Raw genomic sequence first — 18,638 nt, forward strand, 5'->3', positions numbered from 1 at the left:
GGCTCAATGATTAATATAATACGAACAGATGCCGCGTAGTAACAACATCACACGGAAGTATATTTTAGGGCTGTGTGTCGCATTTCAGCATTTTTTTAAACGATATCTTTCATAAATTAAGGTTGCATTGCAGTGCAATAATTCTATGCCCGTGTCCGTGTGTTTGTTCCTTCTATCAAGATAAATGACGATTCACTGTGTCGATGGTGATCGAGTACATAATCTAAAGATGGCCGGAGCGTCTGTAGCAACCGTTTTTCTTGTATTAACTTCCTTGATTTGTTCGTCGCATGGGCAAACCAATGCTGTAAATGTTGCAGTAAATAAACCAATTTCGGCGATGATAACGTGTGGAACTCCGCCAGAAATTTATTATGCTCAAAGTGAAGGGTTAAGACAGGTAACCCAACGAGTAGAATCTCTTTGTGATGCATCCAACTCTTCGTTTGCTCATCCCCCAGAACTGATGGTGGACCTGAATGATCCAACTTCTGGGGATGTCTTTACCTGGTGGCAGAGCACCTCAAGAAACATGTTGCTGCAGGCGGGGTTGATTAACCCAGATACAATAATTACTTTAAATTTATTAGAGGTATGTATGGTTACTTGGCCTATTAATTCTTTTTTGAATTTTCCACTTTTTACTGGGGTTTTAATTAAAAATTTGAGGACCAGGGTTTTTTGACATAGACTTAATGATTTTCTGTTATGATTACGCTGATTACATCAAGTGTGTTCAATCATTGTTTTGATGATGCACTTGAAAACCTCAGTTGTGTATTATATATTATAATTATAAAATATATAAACACAAATTTAAGCGTCTACTTCTTGAATACTTTTTTGGTAAGTATTCATTCATAGACTACCAACATCACCATTGATTTGTGTAATTTCCGTTTTTACTGATTTATGTTGTTACTGTAAAAAAACATTTTTTTTTTAATCAATTATAAAGGGACTATATGCAAAAGATTTGTTGATTCAGTAGTAAGGAAAATGTATTTTTTTAAATTTCAAAATAAGCATTTCAAATATTAATTAATTTTTTCAAGTTCATTTTTTGTGTTTTACAATTGTGATTTACCCACAATACTGCAGTATTTAGCAACTAAAGATATAGTACAATGAAAATTAGAATTTCAACAACAAGAAAGCAAACTGGAGCTTAGATGTGATGCAAGAAAGGCCTGTCTTTGATTTAGTTACATGGTGCTACTTATATCTCAATTATGTTTAATACATCTTTAATTTTTATTTGGTTTATTCAGAGTTTAATGTTTTATACAACTTTTTCACTTAATCCATTTAATTTTAAATGAGATACTTAATATTACGCTGAGACGTTAGCAGTTTTGGTGACGGTGACTGGATGCGTCAATTTGCGCTCCACCCCAGACATCTGTTACGGATCAATGACAGACAAATGAAAATACTCAATTGACACAATACTGTACTTTGCTTGCATATTGATTTTTTAAATATATGCATACACAGTGTGTTTCATATTTCAGAATAATGCAGCCTTGATCCAATATCAAATTACCTGTTTTCTGTTTTGTACATTTAATTTAATTTGTTGGAAAATAATGCTTAAGTTATTTTTTTACTAATAATTGTAGTTAATTTTTATTTTTTAATGGTAAATTATTTAATTTAATTCAATAATTTTGTATCTAATTTTTCTATACAGTATTTACTATAAAATATATATGTACTGTATTCCAAAATCCACCATTGTTCTTTTTGTATCTGTTTTATTTAAATTTAGTATGGCTGGATGCTACTGTATGTATTATGATAGTAATAATTTCTCATTAAGAATTACAATTTACAAATGTTGCATTTTGATGATATTAATACACTCTGAAATGCAGAAACAGACAAAGATAACGTGACTGTACTATCTTCAATATATTTTTTGTTATTTGTTGTTTAGTAGGCCTACTCTTTATTATGTATCCATGGTATAATCATTGCGGAGGGGGAAAACATTCACAGTTTTCTAACAAACTGAAAGTGGACAACAAATTTGTAAAAACTAAAAATTATTTATTTTTTTTATTTCTTATTTCAACAATATTTTAATTGGACGTAACACTTCCAGTGGAGTTGATATGTAGAGGTACACTAAAAAATGATACATATAAATAGGGGAAACAAAAAATGAAGGCAGATGCAATTAAAATACTGTAAGTGCAAACTTTAAAATAATTGTCGATGAAAGGCGAAAGCAATGATATGAATTAAGAAACATATGGCCGTGAGCATGCTCTTTCTTTGAGGGGATTGTGAACTATATAAGTATTCATATTATTATTAATATTATTATCTGGTTTTGGAAATTATATTACATATGATTAAAATTGTAAATTGAACTATTATTTTCTGTCTTTTTAGAGTTACCTTGTTGAGTATGTTAGTATTCAGATGGGAGATTCAGCTCGTCCAGGTAGTATGACATTGTTGCGTTCTAGTGACGGCATTTCCTACTCAGTTTGGGAATACAAAGTTACTGTAAATAGTGACTGCCTCTCAGATTACAACGTTGATGTCAAGTCTATCGTTGATAGCGATACAACTGTGTTGTGTTCAACGTACGGGCGCACCGAGCAGCAACAGTATGAAACAGTAAGTTTTATATTAAAGGAAGAGAATTGGGAGTTGTAGTGGTATAGTGGTTGAGGTGCTCAACTTCTAACCACATGTAGATTCAATCAATTTTAATTAAAGTTTAAAATATATTTAATTGTTTTTAGAAGTGGTTTCTATAGAGTAATCTGGAAAAAAATTAATAATAATAAAAATGATAATAAAATTGTTGGTATTAAGATTTGCAGTGTATTCACACTTTTCTCTTGGTGTTAGAAAATCAATGAAAAATAGGACAGTAGCAATAATGATTTTAATAATGCATGTAAACATACTGTAAATTTAAATCATCATCTCATGTCATGGCAGATAACAACAGGTCTTTGTAACATTTTATCATTTCTAAGCAAGTACGGTAGGTTTTACTATTTCTTAAAAGGTTAAGAAAAAAATTATTTATATAAAAAAAACAATAAAATACACCTGTGCATAAAGATAAGTTTTTTACATGATTTGAGTTCATTAAAACCTTAGAATAAACTACATCTTTGTCTATTAATTGTAAAGTAATAGTAAACAATGTATTAAGTTGTAGATGCATTTGTAAACATTAGGCGTGCCCAGTGTCATATTGTTTATTGCAAAAGCTCTGATTAATCATGAACCTGCAAGTGCTGCATATCGTATCCCATTGTCCCAAGATTGTGAGAATATTTGTGGTTAACAGGTGATGAAGAGTGTTTGATCTGCTGGTATTGATTTTATTAAATACATTCCAATATTTTTATAACTGTTAGCATTCACACTTGTGATATTGGAATTAGCAATCACTTGTTACAGATTTGAAGAGAATATTACGTTATATTTATCACTTTTGAACTAAGATGACAATACATGCTCTTTTATCTAGGGTTCGTGAGATAATTGTTAACTGATCATTTTGATCACAAGTTAAAATGAGATTGTTTGTTCTTACATTTTTAGAAGGCATTGTTGGTAATATTTGAAAATGAATACACGATTTGGTTTTTGAACTAACTATAAACTAACTATAAATTGAATGCAAAGAACTTTTGTTAGGACACTGTTTTTGTAGGGCAATCCAAGTAGATACAGTATATATTAATTAGATACATAAGTTAAAAAGAAAATTATACTATAAAATATTTACAACACAAAATGGCAGCCCATAATAAGAACATTTTTTAGTGTTCTTTTTTTACATAATCTGATCCTCCGCATAATTTTTTTACTTCTACATTTCTCATATTTTCATGTTCTTCTTCATTATTCCTTATGGCATAATATCATTCACTCACTTCCTGAGAACATCATTCACATACTATATGTTTATTTGTTTGTTATTTATAGATCCAGTTCACAATGCCTGTACCCGAGGAGTTTATTGAGTGGCGTCGTGCGCAGTACCTTCGCTTTGAGTTCCATGATATGCCCCGTAAATTTGGTCTTTTGTCTGATATTTTTGTAAGTAAAAAATTCCGGTATATTAATAATTTAGTATTACTGTACAATTAAAAATGAATATTATTTTCTCTTTAAACTATTGACATGACATTTCAGCATCACTACACGGTCCGTAATATTGTGGTGACTGCTGAGTGCGAGTGTAATGGCCACGCAAGTGATTGCACACTACAGCCATCAGAAGAGGACCCAGAGAAGGAAACTTACCAATGTGTGTGCGGGGGTAACACTGGGGGAATCAGCTGTGATCAGTGCTTACCATTCTTTAACCAGTTACCATACCAACAAGGATACAACAATTTTGCTTGCTTAGGTATTTTGGTGTTATTTTTTCTATTGTTTTGTATATTTTCTTATTTTATCTATATTATAGTTAATAGAACAATGCCACACAATGATGCGGCTGAGTATGATGGGCTCCTAACAGCTCATTCCATACGGGTGGTTGGATTAACTTTAACTTTAATGGGAGAACAATTTGTGTGTTTGTGTTTGCTTTCTTTTGTACAATAATTAATTTACCTGTTCAAATCCAAACTATCAATTGATTTGTTATATTTTGTAATTTTGTAGAATGCAACTGCTTTCAGCACAGCGAAGTGTGTTACTATGATTCAGTTATCGGTGCTATCAATGGAAGTCTGAGTGGGGCAGGGAGATACCACGGTGGGGGCGTGTGTCAAAATTGCATGAATAACACGGCTGGTGAGTACTGTGATGATAAGGATAATTGTTCAACTAAGAAGGGTTTGCCTTATAATCCCTTCGTTTTTTGTTCAGATCCTGCTGGGAGAAAAATAAAAAAATGTATTTAATATTACATTTTTTTAGTAAAGCAAACTAGCGAACAGTGACCACACTGGTTGCAAAAAAATGCATGTGATGGGTCAATCAATGGTTCGCTGCAACAAAAAATTTGCTTAATTGATTATAATTATTGTTTGAATGTAAATTTAGGATGTTTATACAGTATATCCAATAGATTATTTTTTATCTACCCTATAGTACTGCATGTACTTGCTGGACAGTCTTCTTAAAAATTTATTTTTGTATTTTTTTAAAACTCCATAATTCGTAGGAATCAACTGCGAGCGTTGTGTTGAGTATCACTACCGGCCGCTGACAAGTGTTCAAACCGATGTGGATGCTTGTCAACCATGTGATTGCTATCTAGATGGAACGAGAGAAGACCCAAGTATTGGACTTAACAAAGGACATTGTGTTATGAACAATGATACTCTACTACCAATAGGAATGGTAAGAAAATAATAGGTTACTTTGTTGGACTCTCTTTTGGCAAATTTCTAGATTATGGAATCTGAATGCTCTGAATGACAAATGCTAATATTACTACAGTATATTATGATTAGTATTGTTATATATGACCAATCAACTTAGCAAACTAATTAATAAAGAATTTAAAATTAAACTGATGATGAATATGTTCATGTGATTGGCCTTGGTGCAATAGAGATGATTGTTTAGCTTGATTTTTTTTTCATTTCATTTAGGTTCCTGGTGATTGTTATTGTAAAGACAATGTGATAGGGTCAAAGTGTGATGAATGCCGCAATGGATACTTCCACCTGGCAGACAGCAACCCAGAGGGCTGCACAAGTAAGGTCTTCATGTGTAGTGGTAGAAATTGCTAAGCTAGTGGTATTAATGGAGGTTTGGTTATAAGTACAGATTTCTGTTAATAGGTGGTAATTTTAATCATAATATTGTATGAGAACGGTGACAATATCATAAATTGTTGATGTAAATTTTACTATTATTTGATATAAAATTGTTCTGCAATAGATGTTATCATAGTTCTGCTTATTGTGCAAACCGTACTTAGTTTTAATTGCATAATTCCTCTTACAGGCTGCAATTGTTTTACTGCTGGTACTGATAATGGGACGGCTGTGTGTATTAAAGATTCTAGTGGTCAGTGTCCATGCAAGACGTTCGTTATTGGAAGACGCTGTGATACATGCCAGGATGAGTTCTATGCCCTCTCATCTGATAACCTAGAGGGATGTTTGCCGTGTGAATGTAATGTTGGTGGCGCTATTAATAACCTCTGTGACAAAGGCAGTGGACAGTGTATTTGCAAGAACTATGTGTCTGGCAGACAATGTGACAGGTTAATTAGTACAACAACATAATTAATTTGTTAATTAAATAAATTAAATAAAAAATACTACATGTACTTATTCATAAAAATAATTGAATAATATTGTACTTACTGTGTAAATGGAAGTTTAGCTTATCTGCAATTTATAGTTTATATATGAGAACACACACCCTCTAATATGTATCCTTGTCTACAACAGACCTCTACTGATGTCATACTATCCCACAGTTCATTTCATCAATGCCGAGTTTGAAACGACAAGGAGTCCATACTGGGAACGAGATGATGCTACCAATCCTGGATATAGCTATTTTGGTTACTTGGCTATTACAGGAGCAGTAAGTACGCCTTCATTCATCCAGTTAAAAGTATAAACATTCTAAACAGGATGAATTATTATAATATGTCAAGTTTCTTGATATGATCTTGCATCTTGCATTACTGACTCAATTGAGGGTTTACTTGAAATTTCCAGCTTAAACACATTTGCTCATTTTAAAAAATTCTCTGTTAAATTAAACTAATTTTGATTATTCTCGCATCATTTTAGCTGACTGTTTCCACTACAATAACCGTGCCAACAACCCAGCTTTCTGGCAGAACTGAAATTGTTCTTCGCTATTCTAGCCAGAGTGTCACTACCGTGAGTGTCTCTATTTCTCCGGGGGAGTTAACATCCGGTAGTATGCAAATGGGTCAGGCCACCTTGACTAACTGTCTGGGGGAATGGTGTTACGATCCCGTTTACAACCTGGACCAGTCTCAGGGGTTATACTTCCAAGTGGAGCCTGGTGATTGGACAGTGAATGTGTTTGTGAACATGGAGGGAGAAGCCAAACTGTATTTGGTAAGCTCAAAGCTATTTTTATCCTTGGAGCTTTTCAGTTCAGTAGAACTTACAATTTTGTAGACTTTGATGTTTTATAATAAATTTCTATATTTTACAATTTGTTTTAGGATCAAGTTATACTGATACCTGAAGAATTCCTAAATCCAGTTGGAGTACTTGAACCAATCATAGCCCAGCAGTTCGTCACAACATGCGATGTACAAAATAATGACATGCGGTAATGGTTTATATTTTAAAATGGAGGTGGTTCGAATGTCACATGGTGTCCATTTGATGTATCCCTTGGTCAGGCACTTTGTGTGGGTTTCTCTCTACTCTTCACCCAGAATTAGAAATTTGTATCTTGATAGTATGAGACTGTTAGGAAAACTTGAGGAAGGGGTGTGCTTTCTTTTTACTTTGTCCAAAATGAAGCATCATTTGACTGTCAATGGAAACACTATATAATTGCCAAATATGATTAAACAATACTCTTATATTGTGGTGTGATTCATACAAGTTATTACATAGATGACAAATTTCCGATTTTTTTGTTAAATCTATGCAAGTACCTCTAAGACCATTAAGATTTTATATGATATAAATGTTATGATGAAGTTAACAATTTTATAATTCCTTGCGCAGGATTGGCACGGAGACGGAGGAATTTTGTTTGTCGTCAGTTTTTATCATCACAACAACCTATCTAGATGGTAACCTTCAATGCAACTGTGACCTTGCCGGCAGTGTCAGTAATAACTGTGATCCATATGGAGGTCAATGCCCTTGCCAGCCTGGAGTGGGAGGGCGCCGTTGCGATGTTTGCCTACCTGAATTTTATGACTTTAGGAGTACGGGATGTAAAGGTAGAAAGCATTTGATTGGTTGAGACTGCCAGTAGTATATTCCTAATTGGTTGACACACTTATACACCAATCAGTGGGCTTGGTGCTCATTGGTTGGCTGCTACAAGTTTATTTGATCAGTGGCGTATCCAGAAGACTTGAAATGGTGAAGATGATGGGGAGTGGAGGCCCTATGATTAAATGAGGGAGCATAAGGTATAAAAATAAGGTGATATGGCTGGGGTGTGCTACCCCTGCCTACCCCCTTGATACGTCACTGGGCTGGGGTGTGCTACCCCCGCCTACCCCCTTGATACGCCACTGGGCTGGGGTGTGCTACCCCTGCCTACTCCCTTGATACGCCACTGGGCTGGGGTGTGCTACCCCTGCCTACCCCCTTGATACGCCACAGGGCTGGGGTGTGCTACACCTGCCTACTCCCTTGATATGCCACTGGGCTGGGGTGTGCTACCCCTGCCTACCCCCTTGATATGCCACTGGGCTGGGGTGTGCTACCCCTGCCTACCCCCTTGATACGCCACTGGATCATATTTAATATTAATTGAGAGGTAGAGCAGGATAATTAACCGATAATTTTATTAGTTGTTAATTCACTATTAGCCTATATCTTAAAATGCAATGGTGATGGATATTCAATCCTGAGGTTTTTTTTTATATCAACATGATTTATATAATGTTTTTACAGCTTGCAATTGTTACAGTGATGAAAAGGTGTGTGATTCATTGACTGGACAATGTGATTGTCCCACTAACACCGTGGGGCGGCAGTGTGACCGATGTGTCACATATGCATGGGGTCTAAATAGTACCACAGGCTGTAAGGTATGTTATGTCACATAAAAATATCTGATTAAGGCTATGCTATATATCATTATTTTATTGTGTTGATCAGGCTTATGAATATTCATTAAGATCATAAATATTAACAATTTATGGTCATCATCATTATCATCATAATTATTGATTGGATAGTTTTATGACACAGTAGATTTGAAGGTCTATATGCTACAATGGATTGGAGTTGTATAGCCTAGTGGTTAAGTTGTTTGCTTTCTAATCCCAGGGTCCTGTGATCAATTCTTGTGACCCTGTGACAGTAATATTTTTTGTACGGCAGACAGAACTACGTCTCATATAGAGACTTAGTTTATAAATCACCATTCCATTCTGTAATTGGTGAGTAACTTGCTGTTGTATGCAATTTCTAGATCATTAAAAAACATTAATTCAGTACAAATAAACATCACATATTAATTTAATAGTAAATAATCTCCTTTAAAAAGTTCACTCACTTATACCATTACAAAATCATTTTCATTATCATCATAATCAGTATTATTATTTGTCTAATTTATTACAGATGTGTAACTGCAATTCTATTGGATCAGTGAGTCTTCAGTGCAATGCATTAGATGGAACATGTTTCTGTCATCCAGGCGTCGGCGGTGAAAAATGCACCGAGTGTTTAGAAGGTTTCCGCACCCTTACCTCTGCTGGTTGTACAAGCTGCCAATGTGACATTGCTGGCAGTTACAATGGGACATGTAATGTTACTACTGGCCAGTGTCCTTGCAAAGAAAATACAGAGGGCATCCTATGTCAAACATGTTCCTCATCATCGTTTCATATATCAGAGATGTATGATACCGGTTGCCTTGACTGTGTGTGTATGGGTGTGACCTCTGAGTGTAGTAGCAGTTCCTGGAAATACTCATTGGTAAGTTTTGTCTGCTTGGGTGTGTTGTTCATATTTATTATAGTAATTTTTTATCTATATTATGTTTTTTATTCTTTTTATATTTCTGTAAGTCTATAATTGCTCTTTATTTCTGTTATATCTCTATATTTTTTATTTCTCGCTTTACATTATACTTATTTTAATTAATTCTCTTCTTGATATTTTTTTTAATGATTTATGTACCATAATTTTTTTTTCAAATTATTTTTTCTGTAGCTCAATTTACATTTACAGCATATAACATACAGTACAATAGGAAATGCTTTAAAATAATTGATTTTTAATAATTATCATATCTCTGTATCTTTTTATTTAATATCAAATATCACACTAATAAAAAAAACAGTTTATAAAGTGGCAAAATAGCATTCCTTGGCAGCCAATGGCTGAATTGAGGAAGTTTTTGACATACCAAAAATGAATATTTTATTTTTTTTTATAAAATGTTATTTAAAAAATGTAACCATATTTTTTTAATGTCAGTTTCAAATTCCAACAAATAATGATGCCTTGTGGAGCGTAGCAGCCAACAGATTTGCGACAGAGCTATCTGTGGAGCTTCCAATACCAACACTGATGGGGGGCGTCAGTTACATGTCGATCAGTGTACCTGCTGGTAATGATCTCTACTGGTGGCCTATGGATGGGCCATTTTTAGATGGCAACTTATTGCACTTATATGGTAATGATGTTAGATTTGTTCTGTATTACGAAGCACCAGCAAGTATAGCAAGTCCCATCACGGAACCAAGGGCACTGCTTTCGGTAAGATCACGATTTGATTTTATAAGAACAAAATCTTTATCATTGTGGCACCAAGCACACATGGCATCGTATTAGATTTACTGATGACATCATACATACATCATGCATATTTGTACATAGCATGTTACACAGCATCATGTTTACATTCACAAAGAATTAATCAATTTACATCAAGGCTGGAAGAACACTGGCTAAATCACCACCAGAGTAAACTGTATGAAAGAGTCTCAGACAGAGGGGCGAACAAGAAGAGCTCTCTGCGAAGAGTGTCAGAGTGTCTAATACCGTAACAATTCATTCTAATACGCGAAGCTAATGCAAACACAAAGAAGAAACTGACTGCGTTTGCGACCAGCACTATGAACTTATGATTATAGCAACCACTCTAACCAGCAGTTTGATTAAAAAGGGTGATGGATGTCACAACTGACTTATAAAGCAATTACAGTCAAGTAATTTTGTACACTATAGGAAGTAGAAGACTCAGGAACCATTATTTCCTTCAAAAATTGCCTTCAGCCCAGCTGGCTTCAGGAAATTTTTTTTCAGGAAATAATGGCTTCTTCAGTTTCTATTTCCTATAGCATACTCAAAACCTGACTATAATTGCTTAATATATTGCCTTTTTATAGGGTCTTGGAAATAGATACACTTACACATTTGATCCAGTTCTGAATGCCACTTTAACTCCTGTCTCTATCACAATAGAAGAAACCAACTGGAGGACTGAAACCACAGATGAACAGATCTCAAGACAAGATTTTATGAAAACATTAAGCCGTGTTGACTTCTTTCTTATTTCAGCAACTCTCTTCTTTGATGAACACCTGTCCAGGTCAGTTACCTTTTGTTGCTTAACAAGCAATGGTGATATAGGGGGTTGCACATCCCAGATTTGTTGGTTTAATCATTGACTATCCCAAGAGTTTCTCATGTATGGTATTTAAGCAGTTTCTCTGCAAGCCTCCTGATAATAATTTTCATATAGCACCAGTGTACAACAATGAAATTCAACTGAACTATTGAAAAAAATGTTATTTGTTTGCTTGGTCCTCTTGTTCTCTAAGGTAAATTTATTTTTACAGGATGATCCATGAAGCATGGCTGTTAATTTGTGATCCAAATAGAACCCATTTATATAATAAATAGTACATAAATGTTTTTTACTTAAACATTGAATATTTATTTTATACTTATAGCATTGGAAATTTTTACTATAATCAGGCTACCGCTCCTGGCTCAGAATTCTATGATCCCAGGGCTGCTACATCTCTTGCTGTTGAGGATTGTAACTGTGGTCTAGGATATTCAGGCCTGTCATGTGAGGTATTGACTGCACAATAGGCCTAGAATGTCAAACATCAATTAAGTTTAGCTGTAGTTAATTGATAGTTAATGCTAACTTTCTAATCCCAGCATTCGGCAAAATGCTAAGCAATTGCCAGCAATTGCTAAATATTTAGTATATATTTTGACAAGATACTTGTAAATTGAATAAAAGATAACAATTAAGTAAATTAATTACTAATTGCAGGAATGTGCTGCAGACTACTATCGTACCAATGTGACTAACCACCCTTATTTTGGTGTGTGTATTTCGTGTACATGTAATGGACATAGTGATTCTTGTGATCCAAGTAATGGACAATGTATAGACTGTCAGCACAACACTACAGGTAGGAACTTAATTTTTGAAGAACATGTGATGAAGTGGGAAGCTTGAGCCTCCTAGCTGTTGATCTTAGGCTCAAATCAAATGTTGGTCACATTATTTGTAACCTTATATTCTTGATTTGTTTGTCTTTAGCTGCTAGAAGATGTATGTACCAGGAAGTGTGGTTGTTTTAAAGTAAATTTAAACCTACGTATGCAGTATAAATTTTGGACTATATTTTACACCACAAAAAATAAGATTACACTTAGTTTATTTGAAAGAAATATCAATATATGGATAATATCAACAAACTTAAACTGAAAAGTATAATTCACTGTAAAGCTGCCTCTGTTTTTTATTAAAAAAATATGCACAATTTCAAATGTCTATTTGAATTAATATATAGAATAATATTATACAAAAAAATTTCATATATTTGAAATATCTGACCCACTTTTGTCTAACAAATAAAAAGATTAATAAATTTCTTAAACTGAAATAATCATAACCATCTGTAATAATCATGAAAATTTGTAGTGAATAAAGGTTCGCATTCATTCATATAGTAATAATAACAGTATAATAATATTAACAATTGACAATAATTAATACCGTACTTGCACAAATAAGTGCCCCTCTCGAATATGCGACCCTCCTAATGTGAAAATTGTCTTAAGCGCCCTGTTCGAATAAGCGCCCCTTGGTGTTTATTCATTTTTTAAAACAATATCTTGTGATCGATTTTTTTTAGCAAACGATAATCTAACTAATCCTGAGATTGTGGTTGGCGTGATTTGGGCTGCAGAGTGGATTCACATTTTCTTCTTATGTCAATTTCAAAATGAGGATATTTTATCCTGGACAGATGAGAGCTCCCTGGACAGTATCTTTCCAACTTTCCTCTTCTTACATTTATCTACTTCTCTTTTTCTTTTCCTGACAATTTGCACCTTTAGCACGTTTTCAATTGAGTTTGCAAGAAGCCCTGCTATGATCCTGCTAATTTCAATCGGCAGATGGCCAACATCACTAATTTCATCTGCTGTTGAAACTCACAGAATTCTTGTCACCAGCCATGCTCTCTGGACGAGTATCTTTTCTGCACCAAAACCATTCCAAATCTTCGGTTTTCGGATGTCCTTATATAATTTTTTTCATTAAAAATTTGCCCATTGAATTTTCCAAGTTCCCAGAAGAACACCTCAATTTTCATATATTTCCATAAGCACCCCCTCAATTTCTACTCTGATTTCATAAGCGCCACGTTTGAATAAGCGCCCCACAAAAAGGGCAAAATATATTTTAAGTGCCTGAGCGGTTATTCGCGCGAGTAAGGTATCATTACAAATTTTATTATCAGCCATTTTACAATTTTCTCACATTTTCTTCAGGCATAAACTGCGAAATTTGTGCTAACGGAACTTACGGCGATGCAACCGCAGGCACTGAGAATGACTGTACAGATTGTCCTTGTGGTCCACCCAAAGCAGATGATGCACGTTGTGATGTAATAGAGGGTGTGGTCACATGTTTAAGTTGTCTACCGGGTCATGTTGGGCCTCTGTGTGATTCGTAAGTATTACTGTAAATGTGCTAGTTCTTCATCTTCATGTATCAATATTTGTGACTCCAATTTATATTTTGAAATATCAATATCCTGATTTTTTTCCTAATGTAGTGGAAACGATAATAAAATAACAGTCTGGAATTTATCTGTTCATATTTTATCTGGATGTGCTTTTTGATGATGCATTCCTTAATTGTTTTGTAATCTTCCTAACCAGCAGGGAGACAGACAACGGTAAATACATAACCTCCATTGGTAGAGGGAATAATGATAATGCTAGTAATATAAGATAGAGGATATTCTAAGATAGAATAATTATCATGTCGGTGATGATTCACTCGATGTTGGATGAGAATAAAAATAAATGAGATTTCCACATCAAGTTTATATAGTTACTCTATTCTAATATCGAAATGCATGCCATCGCGTTGGGACTCAATACTTTGACATTAATTATTTCATCATCCCGATGATGATGGCGTGCATTTCAATACTTGGAGCATGTATTCTATCTTTTCTGAGATTATTCAGTGGACCTTTCGTTTATTCTAATATCATTTCATTGAAAAAGATTTTTATAACAAAAAAATGTTTTTCACAGGTGTGAGACATTCTACTTTGGTGAACCAGAACTAGAGGATGGTTTTTGTGAAGAATGCAATTGTAGTGGAAACTCCTTGGAATGCAACACAAGGACAGGACAGTGTATAGATTGTCAGTCACGGACAACTGGATTTAATTGTGAACGATGTGAAAATTCAACTTATGGTGATGCCTCTTTGCAGATGTGCCAAGGTAAGCTAGTGTCATTTTTGCATGAATTAGTGTTAATTACCCCTTTATCAACTCACGACGATGACAACTTCCGTTGTAACTAGGGGAGTAACTTATTTACAAACAGGAGTAAGCTCTCTGGTCTTATTGATACTTTTTGCCTTGATTAACAAATTATTAATTATCATAATAATATTTCAGATTGCAACTGCCATGTTCTTGGTTCAATAAACTTGCCCTGTAATCATCGCTCCGGTCAGTGTCCCTGCAAATATGGCGTTGGCACGTTAACCTGTGCCCAGTGCATGGATAACTTCTATGGCTTTGGTCTAATTGAGGGGTGCATTGCCTGTGAATGTAATGAGCTTGGTTCAACCTCGTTGCAGTGTAATGAGCAAGGATTGTGTAACTGCTTTGGAGGTGCTGTAGGTGATAAGTGCGACATATGCTCTCAGGGTTACTATGGACTTCCTACGCAATCATGTCAATGTAAGTTCATATTTAACATTTTAATTCTTAATTAGCTAATTCGTCATTTACTCAAATGAAATCAAATCAACATTTATTTCTTTCACAATATAACAATAAAAAATATATAATTTTTAACAAATATCTAAGGTATTATATGTATATACACTATTTTAGTAAATATAATTTAAATTGAAAGAGGCATACTGTATTATTCTCTTATATAGGTTCTCTGTCTAAACTGTAATAGATTTAGTAATGTTTTATTATGTGTATATAGTTCATTTCATTCTAAATGACTTTTTTTATTTATTCTCTGCAATTTTTTTTTCTCTATGTTGTCTATTATGGCATGAATGCTTTCACTTCTTTTTCATTGTTCTTTTTACAACAAAGAATATACAAACTATTGCTGATAATTTTACGTTATTTTTTCCAGCTTGTTCCTGTGACCTAGTTGGCACATTAGTTCCAATATGTGATGTCATGACTGGGCAGTGTCCTTGTCGGACAGGTGTCGGTGGACGTACTTGCAGTCAGTGCATGCCAACCTGGATCAACTTTGGAATCACTGGTTGTGAGAGTAAGTTATCACATAGTAGACATGCATTAGATTGAAGATAGTATTTATCCATGCTGTTACAATTTCCTTTACCACAATACCCGTTTCAGCAATAGCTCTGACAGGTTAAGGAACCACACTTTGCACTGACCTTAAAGGCCAGCTCCGGGCATACATTTTCTCTTCACTATGTGTTCAAATACATTAATAAGATATCATGTGAGTAATCTTGACAAAAAAATTCGCAAATTGACTGAAAACGAGAATATAAAAATCCGCATAGAACCGCAAAATTCAAACAGTCTACTTTTTTTCACTTGCTACAGTAGGTTTTAGAATACTCCAAGCGTGATGAAAAAACAAATTACAACACACTAACTGTCAACCAACGACACCGCGAGAACGTGACATCGCGCTGCTTTTGACTTTACCACCACTAACCTGTAAAACGCGTCGGTCAAGATGGTGTACAATAAACATAGTTGCCATAACAGAATCAATAATACAATTGATAAAACTACAAAAAAAACAAAAAAAATGACAGAAGAGATTAGTTTGTGTATTAATTTGCATATAAAACAAAGACCTAGGCTAGCCTAGTATCAAAACCAGCCCAGTTTCTAGGCTAATCGTCACATAGTCATATCTCAGCCAGTCAACAAGTCCATGTTTAGCTAAGAGAACTGCACGGAATAGTACTAATACCAATCTTCCTACTAATCCACGCATTGCCTGCCTAGTGTAATTTGTAGGAATTGTTGTAGGGGTAAGCGTTATACGCCTCTGACGTAGGCCCTACTAGGCCCCTAGGCCTACTACTGAACTGCACAGGAAGTCTAGGCCTGTAAATATTACTATTACTATAGTTATTTATGTAAGACATGTTGTTGCCTCGTTTATTCTCTGAGAATTTCCCTTTTTCGATTCATAGACGAGTTTGATAACATCCTAATTTCAAGGCAGTGTTTCTTGAATTTATCATCGTCAACAACTGTGGTCTTCCATTTTTTCTTCAATTCTTAAGTAGCAAATGATACCGCATAACCGACCCAATCGTCTCAACTTGTCCACCCCCTAGCCGGGCTGGGAAGGAATCCCGCTGGGCTGGCATAGGTACCTTCTCCTGTCAACGATTTCCCACGATATAGGGCCTAGGCCTCACCTCTGGCTCAAAGGCATCCATAGCTAGACCTAGATCGATCAAATTTACCACCAAACCTTCCCGTCTATCTTTCCACCATTACTACTCAGCCAAAATAGGCCTACTCATGTGATTATTTTTTTTTATTCATCATCTTGTCATCTTCTTGCTCCCACTTTTTTTACACAAAAGGATCGGAGCGAGCGAGAGCAGCAGATTAATGGATTGGCAAGTTAGCGCATGCACAAAGCTCAGAGCAATTGACTCCCCGGAAAGTGAAAAAAATTGAAGTGGGTACGGTGGGGAATAAATGATAATTGCGCAGAAATACATACTTGACGTAAAATAAAAACTCCAGAAACCAAAAGTTCGACTAAATTCACCCCAGTTTAGTCATTTAAAAATGCCTGCTCTTAAGGTCATTTGTGTGCAAAAGAATAGGAATTTTGCTGGGTAAGTTTACCTATACCCCCACTTTCAAAAAAGTACTTATTTTAAAAAAAAATCATGTAGCAAAACAAAATTCAGAAAAATCCAGAAACATAGGTGAATCAATAGATTGATAATAACTATAATACAGTATATAATCAATACAAAATTTTTGCCCGGAGCTGGCCTTTAACTGACAATCAAACTCCGAATTCGTAATTATTTTTCCAGGAAGTTGTCAATAAATCACATGGGCATACCTAAGGGTATGTTCACACATACGGCGTAAGCTAATCCACGGATTAATATTCCAAAGTGTTCACACAAACGGCGTTCCCTATATTAACACTGGCGTTAAACTATTAGTAATATAGGCCTATGGGAGAATAATTTTCAATGTAATGTACGGGTTCTTAAATGTAGTAAAATTAACAGTGCATCATTAAAACTTTTAAATTTGTGAATTGTTCTAAGTAAACTTATATGATTATTGTATTTTAAATGAACAATTTTACTTCTGATTTTTCAGCTAGCATTGTGGAACAGTTGTTGGTGTTGCAGGTTTTAATAGACAGTCTAAATAGTTTAAAATATCTTACAACACAATCAACAAATCATATACATTATAACTAAGTAAAATGCAATAGAAATAGAGCCCCTTTACCATTTCATTTATAGAGAGCACAGGAAAGAGATCAAAGTAACTAATCTATTGCAATTGTGATTGGTCAGTCTCTTGAAATGAGGTCAAATCATTCAAGCATCACTGGCATTTAGCTCCGTGGCGTTAGCTAATCTGGGGTCTGCAGGTAGCGTTAATAATGCCACGGAGGTAGCGTTATGGGTGGCGTAAGTAACGCCACTGCCTAGTTCACACAAAGGCGTACGCTACGCCAGCCTTACGCCGTGTGTGTGAACATAGCCTCAGGTATGGTATAGTATAGCTGCAATAAATAACAGAAGCTATGATTATAATCCAATTATAAGAGCAATTACCAGAGAAAGGTCTAATGTCCCAAATGATGGTTGGAAATCAGGAAAATTTTTAAAGGGTAGAAACACCTCATGAGTTGAATAAACTATTGAAGGTGGGTGATAATCTGACACTGAACCATGCCTGGTTCAATCCCATCATTCAGTGTTTCAACTTCAGGGATGAGATGAAAACTATAGCACACTGTCCATTTAACCAGTTTGCACCTGTTCTTTAAAAAAAGAAATCTTTGCAAGCTTACTGTAAGGATTGTCTGCCAAAATAACAGCTTTCTACCAGTTACTGTTTGTGGTACACCATCTGTCTCTTATACACATATAGATGTGTATAAGCGACAGCTCGATGACTAAGTGAGGGGGAGCTAACTCGCAAAAATATTAATCAACCAGAAATACAGATTTGAAACACCAAAGTTGGATGTAATTGCAACAAAACGTTTTTCCATGAATATATATAGTTAAATTTTATCTCTACAACATACAAAAAGTTCACTAAAATACACCCACGGGGAAGGTGATTTTTATAGCAAAGAAAACTGAACTACTTCACTGGGCTGCTATGCTCTGCCTACGATAATGTGTGCAGTATCTAGGTTACCAAGCGCTTTAATTTGACTTCTGCTCCCACTTCTGATTGGTTAACCTTACCTTAC

At 34.8% G+C, this 18,638-nt stretch overlaps 1 protein-coding gene across 1 annotated transcript in view; it reads left to right on the top strand.

Moving 5' to 3' along the window:
- The window catches only part of LOC117119878 (laminin subunit alpha-1-like), a 39,936-nt gene continuing 21,298 nt past the window's right edge, over positions 1-18,638 (top strand). The window contains exons 1-22 of the mRNA XM_033264862.1: positions 1-592; positions 2,401-2,631; positions 3,964-4,077; positions 4,174-4,390; positions 4,651-4,782; positions 5,156-5,334; positions 5,589-5,694; positions 5,947-6,208; positions 6,399-6,537; positions 6,750-7,046; positions 7,157-7,266; positions 7,674-7,894; positions 8,580-8,716; positions 9,255-9,611; positions 10,116-10,397; positions 11,030-11,232; positions 11,597-11,723; positions 11,932-12,073; positions 13,443-13,623; positions 14,220-14,413; positions 14,594-14,881; positions 15,300-15,466. Coding sequence (XP_033120753.1) covers positions 185-592; positions 2,401-2,631; positions 3,964-4,077; positions 4,174-4,390; positions 4,651-4,782; positions 5,156-5,334; positions 5,589-5,694; positions 5,947-6,208; positions 6,399-6,537; positions 6,750-7,046; positions 7,157-7,266; positions 7,674-7,894; positions 8,580-8,716; positions 9,255-9,611; positions 10,116-10,397; positions 11,030-11,232; positions 11,597-11,723; positions 11,932-12,073; positions 13,443-13,623; positions 14,220-14,413; positions 14,594-14,881; positions 15,300-15,466 — 4,494 coding nt within the window. The 5' untranslated portion in view covers positions 1-184. The remainder of the gene's footprint in view (positions 593-2,400; positions 2,632-3,963; positions 4,078-4,173; positions 4,391-4,650; positions 4,783-5,155; positions 5,335-5,588; positions 5,695-5,946; positions 6,209-6,398; positions 6,538-6,749; positions 7,047-7,156; positions 7,267-7,673; positions 7,895-8,579; positions 8,717-9,254; positions 9,612-10,115; positions 10,398-11,029; positions 11,233-11,596; positions 11,724-11,931; positions 12,074-13,442; positions 13,624-14,219; positions 14,414-14,593; positions 14,882-15,299; positions 15,467-18,638) is intronic.

The sequence above is a fragment of the Anneissia japonica genome, unplaced genomic scaffold (genome assembly GCF_011630105.1).
Source record: "Anneissia japonica isolate Jap-2015-1 unplaced genomic scaffold, ASM1163010v1 scaffold724_len3256291_cov202, whole genome shotgun sequence".
Lineage (NCBI taxonomy): Eukaryota > Metazoa > Echinodermata > Crinoidea > Comatulida > Comatulidae > Anneissia > Anneissia japonica.